Consider the following 13313-nt stretch of genomic DNA (forward strand, 5'->3'; position numbering starts at 1 on the left):
GCAGACTTCTGAGATGAAGGGCCCAAGAAACATCCAGGCTTCCTCCTCTTGCAACTGTTCATTGCATTATGAGAATTGTTTCAGACAAAGGAGCTCAGTTGTCCTTGGCAATGAGACAGTCAAAGACTTCGGCTGGTCTGGCATTTCAGAGAATTCATCAGACATTTTAATCTGTTCATTTTTTTCCCTTTGTCTGGGAACAGCTACAATGAAAATACAAATACAGGAAAATTGAGAAGGAATCACCATAAAACGCAGTTCAGTGGAACAATTTATTTTGTGCGAGGCAATAAAGACGGGCAGCAGGCATGGAGCCTTGATGGTGTTCATCTCCCTCTGACTATCACAAAAACCAGGGGAAAAGAAGATAAGGAAGATCAGAGCACGGATGAGTTTTGATCTGTTGTTTGCTTACAGCAAGCAGGGCAGGTTTTCATTATGTTTGCTCTCTCAGACATCAATGAAACACACAGTGACCCCTGGCCACTGCCAGCCCTGTCCCCATCAACAGCTCAGACACTGATCTTAGATCTCCTCAGAGATGTTGCAGAGCCATTTGACTTCCTCTCTTCTGGAGAGGAGCAGAGCTGGAGACAAAAGCTTCGAGGAAGAATCCTTCAAAGGGTGATGAAAAATGGGGAAAGGGGAGTGATATTGAATTTCAGAGGGCTGAACGCTGCGGTGCTTTTTCAGTGTTCCCATTAAACACTCTTTGCTTTTCTTCAGGACTGGAAAATGAGGCTGGGAGGCTTTTAGGGACAAACTGTGGATGCTCCTGTGCTGCCCCCCAGAAGATGAGAGAGGCAGAAAGCGTTGCAGCAAGAGTGGTGTGAGCAGGGCTGTGCAGAAGGGCAAGATGTCTCTGATTGAAATGGAAGCCCTGGCAGGGAGGGCATTTTCTGGCTCCAAAACCAGCCTTTTAAAAGCCTTAAGTGCTTTATCTCACGGGCAGAGCCAGTCCCCTCCAAGCTGATAAAGGTAATGCATCAGGAGCTGGGAGCTCAAGTAAAATGTTTTCCAGTACTTCTGCATTCAGAAACCACAGTGGGAGCTGTTCTGGTCCCGTGGCACTGGGACCCCAGTAGATGGCACTGGTTTTTCCTTATACCTCTGGTTTAGGAAGGAAATTGTGCTTCCCTCCAGCCTATCAGTCACACAGCTTTTTAAGTTTAAAAAAAAAAGCTAAAGAAAAAAATATGATAAAATCACACATCAGTCTGAAGAGCCAGCCCTAATAATGAAGCTGCCAAAGCAGCATTTTTGAGAGGCACTGAAACACTCAGGAAAGACACCTCCAAAAACCCCTGTCCTGTGCCACGGGGAATTAAATGATAGAGATGAATATTTTTTCTGTCATATGGAAAAAAAGGCTCTAAAAGCCTTCAGTGGGAATTGAAAGGGCCCAGAGGCACTGTTTTACACAGAGAAACAGTGAGGCTGCTGTGGATACCACGTTGAGCAATAACTTTTCCATGTTGCCATCTAATTTGATGGATGACAGCTCTTTCTGGTAACTCAGCATGTATATGCATTGTGGGAAAGCACTTCACAGCTCTCATTTTTTCCTTAACATACTTGTTCAAAAGTGCAGGAGTTTCACTACACAGATGATAAAGTACCTCTGTATCTCGATAAATACATGGGAAGTTACTTCTGATAGAAAACACTGTGATAGAGAGACTTTTATTTTCTATTTTCTATTATATTGAACAGAGAAAGAGCCTGTGATGAGGAACCTGGTCATTTCTGCTGTTCAGTAACAGCCTAAGCTGCCAGTGGTTGGGCACTGTTTAAACACCCAGTCCTAAACCCCTCATGGTCCTTAAGAGCATCTCTCCTATCCTGGGGCACACAGCAGATAAGCTACAGCCAGGTGAAAAAAAACCCAGGAAATTCTTGAGTGTCAGGCAATGCTCACACATCAAACAGGAACAAAAAGGGGGAAAAAAAGAGAAAAATAAGATGGAAAAGGAGAAGAGAGAGAGAGGAGAGAGAGGAGAGAGAGGGAAGACAGAGAAGAATCTCTATCTTGAACAGAAAAATGGTGTCAGCAAAAATAAGGAAACTTATGGCAAGACAGGCAAAAGACAGAGGTCAGCCTCTGATGTTTGGAATTAATCATGCAAAAAGAAACCAGAATTATTGAAATAATTCTAATTCCCTTAAAAAGGACAGAAATCTCCCACTGAGGTAAAAGAATGAGCCACTCTGACAGGATCATCTCACTCTGCTAATGCAGCTACCCTGCATAGCCAGGGGCTGAGGTAAGAAGGAAAAACTCATCAGGGAAGCAGTGAAAGCAGTTTAAAAACCTGCATGTCAGATCTAACAAAGCAGAGCTGTGACTGCAACATCCTGAGGTGCTCCTGTCGTGTCCTCTGAGCTTGTCCCTTCCCTGTCAGCCTCGTGGCAAACCTCAGTGTGTTTAATCACTGAGGGAGAGCTAAAAAGGAGCTGCATAAATAGACTTTCAGGAGAACATTTGTGATGTCAGGAGACACTGGCAGGGGCAGGGATGAGCCATTTCTCTTCCCATCATGTAGCTGCATTCATGTCCTTCCAACAACCTTCCTGGGTTCATTATTAAACATTTATCTTTTGATGTAGCTCATCAGTTCTGCAAGCCTACAATGAGCAACATATTTTAGGCTGCAGCACCTGCTCACATGGACCCTGGGTTGGGTGTGTAATGTTGCAAATGCTGGAGAACAGAGTTAAAAGCTGAAATACTTTGGGTGACTCACTGGAGTAACCTTGTGCCTCTGAATAACAGGCAAAAATGAGGGGGGCAGCAAGTGGCTTGTACTCATGGTTTTTTCAATTTTGCCACGGCAGGAGGGTTGGAACTGGATGATCTTCAAGGTCCCTTCCAAGCCAAACCATTCTAGGATTCTGTGTTGGCAGGAGCAGAGGAGCAGTGGGAAAAACCGAGGGGGAACTGAACCCCACACATTGTGTGCTCTGCAAAGATGGAAGTACAGGGGTATTGTCATGAAGATTTCCAGGCAAACACAGCCTGAGCTGAGCTTGCCAGGCTTGTGTTCCCAAAATACCAAAGCCAGTGCTGGTCTGGAAGGTGAGTTGGGGTTTCCTTGGCAGCTGTGCTCGAGCAAAACCAGAGGCAGGGAGGGAGGCCAAGCCGGGCTCGTGTGTCTCGTTTCTCCCGGTGAAACCTTCACCAAAGGAGATGTGAAATCATCTTCTTTTTCAGCAGGTGGCTGAAGATGCTGTGGGAGTATCAGCAAACATCAACAGGGGTGGAAGAAACTCAGGGAAAAGTCAAAGCAGGGTATTATTGCTTTTCCCCCAAGGGTGAAAAATATACTCCCATTTCATCAGAGGGTCAGGTGAATTGAAGGACACACATGTGTTAACATGCAAATGACAGGAAAAAAAAAATGAAAGTTGAAACATAATTTCTTTGTTTTTATGTCACTTTCCACTTTTGAAGATTCCTTTGGTATTTTAAACATTTTTAAGACTTAAAGCCTAAATTAAGAGTCTGGATTTATACTGAATAAAATACTTTTCTTGAACTGGAATGTACTTTCTGGGGGGAGGAAAAAAAGGTGGAAAACGTGTCAGAACAGTTTTTTGATCCAGTAAAAGACCCACCTATTGCAGAGCTGTTTCACCTGATGCAGAGCAGAAGATGACAGAGCTCAGTGGGAATTCCTGAATTTCCACAGCACAGGAAAAGACCAGCACAAGCATCAGCCTTTTCTTATCTTCACCTTGCACTCTGCTCTCTGAAACTCCAAGTGAACAAAGAACCCTTTGTTTTGTAGCAACTATTCTGAGACACCTCAGCAGAAGCAGATGGGAAATTATTTATGATATTATATATTTATTTCGTGCTCTGGAGAGTGAAAAAGATGTGCCTTTAGTAAATGTTTGTGCCAATAAATTCTGACAGCTGAGATTGTCAGAGGGTAAATATGGTTGGAATTTGGCTCCCTGCTGTTGTGGCTGGTAAGAGGGGCAAGTAAAACTGTGGAGAGTTTAAGAAAGAAATAGAAAAGTACTTGCCCTACTGCCAATGAATTAAGAATAACAATATAGTTCCATTCCAAATACTCATGTTGTGACACTGGGACCTTTTCACAAAAGAGACCTCCTCTAATTATAGTAAATTCTATCCACGGCCACAGGCCCAGTTTTAAAAACCCTTTGCACCAGAGGAACCTTAGGAGGGAGAGTAAAAGCAGATCAAAATTCCTCCATTCAGGTGCAAAAGAAAGATTTTAATGGAGGCAAGAAAATTCAGCTGCTCAAGGCTCATTCCAATGGGGTCTGACCACTGCACAGAAGGAAACCCTGCGTGACAAAAGGTCCTCTGGGATGTTGCTGCAGACACACAGAGAACATGAAAGAAGGATTTATCCCTGCCCTGAGGATTGTGCAGCTTCCCCTCTGTCCCTGGGGTTCATTTGACTGTCTAATGGCGTCACACAAATATTCATGAGCTTCTGGCTCATCCTTCAGCTGAGCTTTCTGACAGGCTTGGTGAGTGTTCAGCCCTGCTCTCTGCAGCCTGACCTCAGCATTTCTAAACCTGCCAGCAAAGGCAAAAGGTTTAGATCTGTAAGCAGGGCCCAGGTGAGCTGGAATGATCAGGAACAAAACCCAGCTGATTGTGCAACTTCAGCCTCTGAGTTACTTTTTAGGCATAAACCCCTAAGTATTTAGTGTGTTTTTAGTAATAAGTTACACCTTTCATAAAACCTTTCACGTGTCTCCTTCTGAACCAAAATAGCTCTCTGATTAGAGCCATTTGGTAGTGGGTAAATACTTGCACCAAATCCCAGGATATTCACACGTTCCCGTTTCATCAAAATCCAATATCTGCATCTACTTGCTGGTTGACTTAAGCATTCAGAATCAGAATTTTGTACCAGATAACTCAAAACCTTAGCACAGCTACAGTTTGCAACCACATCTCTTTCCTGTGACTCGGGAAAAGCAGGAGGTTTTCTGGGATAGATCCACTCTCTGCTAAATCAGTGAGTGCATTCCCAGCACTGGGATCTCACCTTGCAGAGGTGACAAGGAGGCAGAACCAAAGCAGGGAAGGTCATCCCAGCACCCAAATATTTGTGTCATTGCCTCAAACCCCCAATGTGGCTCAGCCCTGTGAAGGAGACAGAATGATCCCGTTGGGATGAGAAAAGTGAATGGAAACAGGCTTTGACCAGGCACCTGATTGTTCAACAGGCACGAAATAAAACCCAATAAAAACAAATGAGTCTGGTAGGAAACAAAAATAATAGGGTAAATAGAACTGCCAAGACCATTGCAAATGTAATTTTCCCATTGACACAAATGCTCCTCAGTGCTGAGCGAAAAAGCAAAATTAATAATCCTCCTAAGAGCTGAAGGAACAGAGAGAGACTTTTTGTTGTCCTTCTGTTAATTTTGCATCATATAAAATGAAAATGTCAGTCTGGTATATTTGAGGCGTGGGACTGGAAAATGTAGAGTTTACACAAGTTCTTTCGTTGGTTCAGTTTAAACCTTGTTCTGACTGAATTTCTTTATGATTTGACTTCCCTGAGGCCAGGATGGGGCTCTTTTTTGTGCTCAGCATTCTTCTGCAGGGTCATGAATAAGGTGGTTGGCTCTTTGGAAAACTTCAGCTTCAGATTCTCCTTGGCTGCAGGTTTTCCCAGGAGATTTATGGTTAATGTCTGATTTCTCCTCTTTTTACATGTATGAATAAATCTTATCGCTGAATTATTTATCTGAAAACAAGCAACTGAATTGCAAGTCCCAGCCTTTAACGTTCCAGGATTTTCATATCTGTGCAAAAATCAAACCCACTTGAAAACCCTTATTATTGAATTATTCATCTGAAAACGTGGCACAATAAAAAAACCCCACCGAACAACAATGTCCCCTTGGCATCTCAAAAACCAATAACAGCGGGCACAGAAGGAGAAATTTAAAATTCCAGAGGTTATTCCCCTCCCAGGAGAGACAGGAATTATTTTCCTTTGGCTGTATGGTGAAGAAACTGGGCTGTTCTCAAGCTCAGATGTCTCTGGTGTAAATAGTTCCACTCCCAACAGAGCTGAAGGAGAGACAGACTCACTCATAGGATGAGACTCCTCTCTTCATCAGGCAGAAAGTCCCAAAAACCTGCTCAGCTGCAGAAATCTACAGCTGGGTGACAAGAAGGAAAGCCTCCCCCTGGGACAGTATCCATGCAGACATCCAAATTTGAACATCACTTGGGAAAATACCCTCAATAACTTGAAATACTGAATTTTTAGGGTTTTTTTTTTGAAGGGTTGTGTTCATCTATACCTGAATTTCCAGCCAAAATGCACATTTACAGGTCTGTTGCCTACGGGGACATAAATAAATTCAAAATTGGAGTCAGCTAAAGTCAGGTTTGTAGCAAACCATATTAATTAATACTTTTTTTTTGTCTAAGAGAAAATGGCCCTTCTCTAAAAGAATTTTATTATTAATAAAGGTAATTCTAAGCCCTTTCATCTGTGATGTACATCCATGTAATGAGTTTGATGTGTTCCTGTGCTGACTTCTCAATATCTTGATGGACATCTAAGGCCCTGTGGCACTCTGCAAATGAAAATAATTAAGTCTGCATATTACATTAAATTGGGAATATTGCAAACACCATCCAGGAGGGAGAAATGATTCATTTAAGCCTTAAGAGGATGGATGTATGGGCAGGAAATAACCAAATGAGATTCGTCACGGAAAAGAAAAAAAAGATTAAAACATCTGGGCAAGAGGAAATAATCAGAGTCACAGATTTTCGTGGGAGGAAGGAACCTTGCTAATGAAATACTCAGAGATATAGAAATGTTTTCTGTGAGCAAGGGAAGTGACTCCTTCCCTTTCCAATCTCGGACAAAACATCTGTAATATGCAATTAAAAATGTAAAAAGAAAAGTTACGTGGATAAGCTGAAGAGTCCAGGATGACCAGAGTGTTTCCACTGTTCCCCTGAATATTAAATTACATTTGTACAGTATCAACTGGCTCTCCAGTGGTGGAAATGAGAGACACTTTTTATCCCACCACCACTGTCCAAGCCATCAATGGCTCCACAAAACCTCAATTAAATGTTCCTGAAACTAAAAAGTGGGAACAAATTAACCAGGGGGTGCAGAGAAGAAACTCCAACTCCTTGAAATCCTTTTTTTTCTTGAGGAGTTCTCCTCCTTGAGGCTTCAAATTTAGGGGATCAGACATAAGCCTGTCCTGTCCCAAGGCATATCTGTTACAGCCATGGACATATCAGTGTTTGTCCTGTGAGAAATTCCTAAAGCTGTGGAGCTGGAATATTTTATTTTGGGTTACCAAAATGTCATTTTCTGTTAATGCACCTTTTGAGGGGCAGAAGTGTCTCTTCAGCACGAGCAGGGTTGGTTCTTTTGCCCATTCAGGAATTAATTCACCTTCCTCAGCTCCCGTGAGAGCTGGAAAAGCTCCCAGTGTGGCCCCATTCCATGGGGAGAGAGACCCTGGAAGGCATTTCTTGTCCAGGGTATTGTGCAGGGTAAAACCCCCTCCTCTGGGTCAGTGGATGGGGAGCACAGATTGCTGCAGCAGTTAATGAGACCTGGGACTTTTTATGCCCTTCAGTATCTGAGTGGTGTGACCAAGGCAGTGAAAAGTTATAATCTAATGCAGCCATGAGTATTCTGTTCAGAGCATCCTCCACATGTTAATTATTAATAATATAGTTATAAGAAAAGTTCCTGTTCCAGCTCTCTGTTAAATAGGATTTACACAGCCATCTGGTGTTCTGTTTAATTCTTCTTTTTTTTTTTCTTTCTTTTTTTTTTCCCCCCAACCCAATTTATGTGTCTTACTGTTAATTAAATTAAAACTCGTGAAAGAGAAAGGTGCTCTGGCTTTGTGGTGGCTACTGAGAAAACAGAGGTGGGCTACTCAACATTTGCAATTAAAAGAAGACAGCAGCAATAATTCTGCCGTTGGGAAAGAAGGAAAATGAGATGTCACCTCCTACAGAGAAGCATCAGCTTTACACCTAAAGGAAAGTGTTGGCATATAAGCCCCCTGCCAACATTAAAGGAATACATGAAAGGATCATAGTGGTACAGATTAAAAATCTGTAGATTTTAGAAGAGAAGAGAAAATATGAAGGCCTCTTTACAGTTGATATAAAGCAGAAAAATAGCTTTGTTGTGGGACATCAAAACCTTCATTTTCTCACTATTGGCTGTCCAAGGGTAGTCCCAGCCTCTGTACCTCTACCTCTCAAAGACAGAAATCATACTCTGGCTTAATTAGAAGTGAGTTCACACACAGAGAAAACCTGTGCTACCCTTATATTTCCAGTATCTGACTGAAAACAAGATTGTTTGGTTGTTTCAAGAAAAAAAACAAACACATTACTATAACATTTTCAGTCCAGAACACAGAGTAAACTTTCAGGTCTCATCAGCTGCACGAGGAGCAGCTCAGGGGATCCCAGAGCTCCTGATCCTTGACCCCAACTCCAGTTTAGCAACTCAAGCCACTTCTGGTTATAATCCACCAAAACCACCCAACTTAAATCATTCCTGACTGGAGAATGCAAATGCAAAGCATCACTAAATCACATCAGGGAAGACAACGGTGAAGTTGCAACAGTCCCACAACTTGGGCTAAAAGCCCGTTTCTTGCAAAGAATCCAGGACTCAGTAAACACTTAAATGTTTGAAAATTGTTTGTTTTGCTCTTGACAGACTGTCCCCATTTTAATATTTTTCGAGGAATCATGAATAATTAAGATAGCTCATTTAAAATGCCTCTGGAAAACTTCAAGAGAGGACATTTGAGTGAATTTTTTCCCAAGAATCCTGGGGTACAGAGTGGTTGTCTAGGTTTTCAAAAAACTGTAGAGAATTACAGTAATACAGCATTTTTAAAGACCACTTTGTAAACTACTGTAATTTTAGCTGCAAAATACGTAAAAGCAGAGTTTCTTAATTCTTCAATTACCTTTATATAATGTCCTTCAATTATATTAGAGCCTTAAACTTCTCACCACCATCTCTCAGTGTTTTTCAGAAAAAAAGAAACAAAAGGAACAAGGAGACAGTCAAGTGAAGTCTGTCACCTTTGATGCTTTCTTGAATGACTTTACAAGATTCATCTCAAACTTTGTAAATCAGGAAAAAAGATAATGATCAATAAAACTGTGTCCTTTCAGGTGAACAGAGAACTGGTTTTTTTTGAAGTAACAAATGGATGAGTTAACAGGGAACTCCAATGGGGAGAACAAAGGAAAAAAATGCAGAGAAGGATCATTTAAGGTGGGGACAAAAAGCTGTTGTAGGTGCCAGTTGAAGGTTTACTGAGTAGAGGAGGTCAGAAGATATCAACAGAATCTGTGCAAGAATTGGTTTATTAGATCTCTCTATCATAGGATTTTCTTGAAATGAATACTGGTTTCAAAGCACAGTATTTGTAAATATAAACCTAAAAATACCTCTGAACTGAACAAAAATTTGCACTTGAAGTGTTTTGCCTTCAAAGGAAATCATTGCTGTGTTACCATAACACAAGGTATTTGTTCAGCAGGTGTGATAAACATCAGTCTATTGTCATGTCACTGCCAATAACCAAAGCCATTTGTCTGAACGTGTCCCTGCCTCCCACAAATAGCTTAGAACCAGCAGCTAAGTACTCATCTTACACATATTGTGCTGAAAAAAACATGCTGAGAAGTGCTGACCTGAGGGTCCACACGAGGCTGATGAATGCTTACATTTATATTCCAATTATGACTATCAGAATTGGTTTTGTTATTGGTGAGCAGCAAGTTGCTGTGATCCAGAAAGGATGCTCAGCTTTCCTGAGCACAGGAAGATATTTTATACATAAAAAGATCAAGTGTACATGACCTCCCAGGGATGCTTTAGGGCATTACAAAAAGGTGCCCATGAATACAGGGTAAAAAATGGAGGAATGTGCCTCTGAAAGCAGCTAAGCCAGGGTGGATGGATGGATGGATGTGCTCAAAGCAGCAACTCCAGCTCGTGGTCTTGGTGTCTGAGGGATGGCAGAAATATTTAGGAGAATAAATGAGCAAAACAGCACAGATTTCACACATGGAAAAGCCTTGATGTTCTGACCAAAGCGCTGATAATCACTGGGGATTGTCCCTTGATGAGGTTCTGTCTGTGTCTTTTAGATCAGTTCATTTTCTGAAGGGCACCAGAGCAAGGTTGGCTCCTGTCACCAAAGCAACAATTTCAATAACTAAGCTCGACCCAGCTTGTAACTAAGAGCGAGCTGAGATGTTCTGCTCAGTTTTGGTGATGGAACAATGCAGAGACACAACATCCTTGGAGAAAATATTTGGCTCCACAGCATGTGCTCCTGCGTGAAAGCATTTAATTTCAAACATGAGCTTTAAGATTCTCTTTAATTAATGGCTTTCATAACAGGAAAAGACCTTCTCCAGCCAGCACAGCAGCACAGTCAAGAGGCAAAAGGAAGCAGGTGGTGGGTTAGGGAGGGGAAAGAGGGAGCAGATGTGAGCTTGAAAATTTGGAACACTCTTTGAGTTCCAGAGCAGGAGCCCAGTTCGCATCAATGCATATTGTGGAAGCAATTAATTGGGACCACCCAGGCCTAGAATTTGCCAGAATAAAATTTTCCATTCGCACAACACACTTCTGTGAAGCTGAAGAGTTGTTTTAAACACTTATGGATTTTTTTTTTTCACTTTGCAAATAACCTTCTCGACATGAAACAACGTGACAAAATGCAAACCAAGCCACAAAACACCACAGTTCTCAGGGCAGTCCTGATCCACTGAATTCTATCTCTGATTTATGATTTTTCAGGTGACATCAAGGAAGCATCATTTAGATGTGAACACTTCACCACCAGAGAGCCAGAGGAATAAGTTTACCTTTTTGACCTCGTATTTGATGGCGAGTTTAATCCTGCTCAGGCTTGGCCGGTGGTGCTCAGGGTACAGGTGGATGTTGACATCTCCATTCAGAATGGCCTCCACCTCCTCAGTGTCCCTGCACAGGTCCAGCACCCCCACCACGAAGTCCTTGCATTGCATAGATAACTTCCGATAGTCGTTCTGGGGGAAAACAGAAAAAAACCCAAGTCATTTCCTTGTTTAATTGATTATTTTAATTGTGCACCCAAAAGCATGAAAATGGAAGGGGGAAAAAAAAAAGAAGAAGAAGAGAGAGCAATTGTGAGCAAAGTTACTTCTGCTGCCTGGAAGAGGCAGAAAGCCCTTGATTTCACCCAACATGTTGATGGTTTTTCACAAATACACACGAGCTCCTCCAGGCTTAATTAGCAATGTTTCTATCAGCAGCATAATAGAATTGCAGAGCATTGCAATAGAACAACTTTTTACAGAACAGCAAGGAAATAATTTCTAGGGAAATTTTGATTTTTAAGCAATCAACTTATCTCTCTCCTCTCTGTGTGGCAAATCTCTAGGAATGTAAAACCCAGGCCAAAAAAAAAAAAAAGGTCCTGCTAACTGGTCAAAATATACAGCAAATATTTCAATGTAGGTTCTTTCCTAGTAATTCTCTCTTTAGAAGTTTCAGACTAGTACAACAAGCTGGAGCATCACACACTGATGTGTGTTCAAATGAATTATGTCGCTGTAATACCAATTTCAGCCTCAAATTTATTACCTTAGAATTTGGTTAAACAGTCCCAAAAGAGCATCCAGAGGATCTTTGTGTCACAGCACGCTCCAGGAATTGGGACTTCAGAAACTCAATACGATTTGCTATGAAATAATTCACCTTTCAAACTCAAATTACACTTATGGGACAGGGGTTAACGTGTAGCTGACTTGACAGAGGGTTAGAAGAGTGATTTCACTTAAATTAAATTGTGATTGATTTTCATGTTGGTACCTAAGAAACAAGGCAAGTGCCACCACCTGAGTAAATACTGTAAATTAGAACACAGTTAAGGCCACCACTAATATCATAGCAAAATGGTGATATTAAAGGCTCAATGCAACAGGTAGAAATAACAAACATAAGACAAGCTCTTACTGACTTAAGAGATCTTTTCAAATTAGGTTTGATGAGTTAATTAAATTCAGCAGCTTATCTAATTAAGCCAGCAGCCAAAAAAAGAAGATAGTTAAACCTGCCTTTGACGAAGTGATAAGGGTAACCTGGCTTTGTGATTCTATGTTTTCTATTTTATTAATTCTATCATTTATACATAGCAACATATCAGCCTTCCTTGTTAGACAAAGTTCCCAAAGTACTGTGCAAACATTCAATAATTAACAGCACACTTTAAAATATGATGTTATGAGAGGTGGCTGAACCTCTTTGGACAGTTTTTCCCCTTCAGAACTGAGATGCTCTTGATAATGAATTTTTAAATGAGTTGGTTCAATGACTTTGCCGTAGGTTTGAGGTTGATTCTACTCTGTGGGGGTGTGTCCCAACTTTGCTTTCCGTGCTGTCCTGTTTGCTGAAGGCTGGGAAGAGCTGTGTCAGTTGGCACAGAGCAATGGAATAGTTGCAGGGAACCAAAAGCCCCTCAGGGCTGGGATGAGGGTGTTCTGCAGGAAAGAGAAGATGCCATTTCTGAGGGGTTCAGGAGAAGGGCCTGAGGAGCAGAGCTGGGGAATAACCTTTGCTTTAGTGCTGAGACCTTCTGCAAGGTGAAACTTGGATGTTATCTGGCAAAAAGGTTGAAACCTTGGTTCCCCTTTTCCCCCGGTGATCAGCCTGGATGTTCTAATTGTGCTGTTAATGGAGATCAGCAAGAACTTCAAATCTTCATTAAAAGGAGACATGAGATCAACCAGCAGATCCTTACCCTGGTGAATGCCCCTTGCAGAAGCAGGGGCACCAAGGATCCTATAAATGTGCTGAGTTAGTACACTAAGGTGTTCTTATGGCTCAGAAAATGATGGTTCATCTGCATCTAAATCTGGTACCTGAGCATTTTGTAAGATAGGGTTTGTAGAGTGAATGTTTTCAAATGTGGGGTGAAGTGAGGTCTGAAATGGAAATGAGAGACAGATTGTACTTTAGGGCTTCAAAGTGCTCCTCTCAAATCAATTCCAGGCTTTAATCTTCCCCACACCAAGATGAATTTCAATAAATAGAAAGCTTGCCTGTTCCCTGAGAGAACAGATGACCAAACAAGAATATCAGCCTCAAAATAACCCCAGGAATGGTGAAGGACACCAAACATAGATAGATATGAAAACAGATGCAGACTGTGAATGAAATACCTGCTTGTCACAGGTAATGGGGATGCTTAATTAGCATTAAAAAAACCACAGGGTTGAGAACTCTGCTGAGCTT

The 13313-nt window shown here is 41.6% G+C and overlaps 1 protein-coding gene across 3 annotated transcripts in view; it reads right to left on the reverse strand.

Annotated features, from left to right (window-relative positions):
- Positions 1-13313, reverse strand: part of TRPC7 (transient receptor potential cation channel subfamily C member 7) — a 60991-nt gene that overhangs the window by 31163 nt on the left and 16515 nt on the right. For all 3 annotated transcript variants that reach the window (XM_029962968.1, XM_029962967.1, XM_029962966.1), the window contains exon 2: positions 10904-11086. In XM_029962968.1, coding sequence (XP_029818828.1) covers positions 10904-11086 — 183 coding nt within the window. The remainder of the gene's footprint in view (positions 1-10903; positions 11087-13313) is intronic.

Source organism: Manacus vitellinus, unplaced genomic scaffold (genome assembly GCF_001715985.3).
Source record: "Manacus vitellinus isolate BGI_N305 unplaced genomic scaffold, ASM171598v3 scaffold_51_pilon, whole genome shotgun sequence".
Taxonomy (NCBI): Eukaryota; Metazoa; Chordata; class Aves; order Passeriformes; family Pipridae; genus Manacus; species Manacus vitellinus.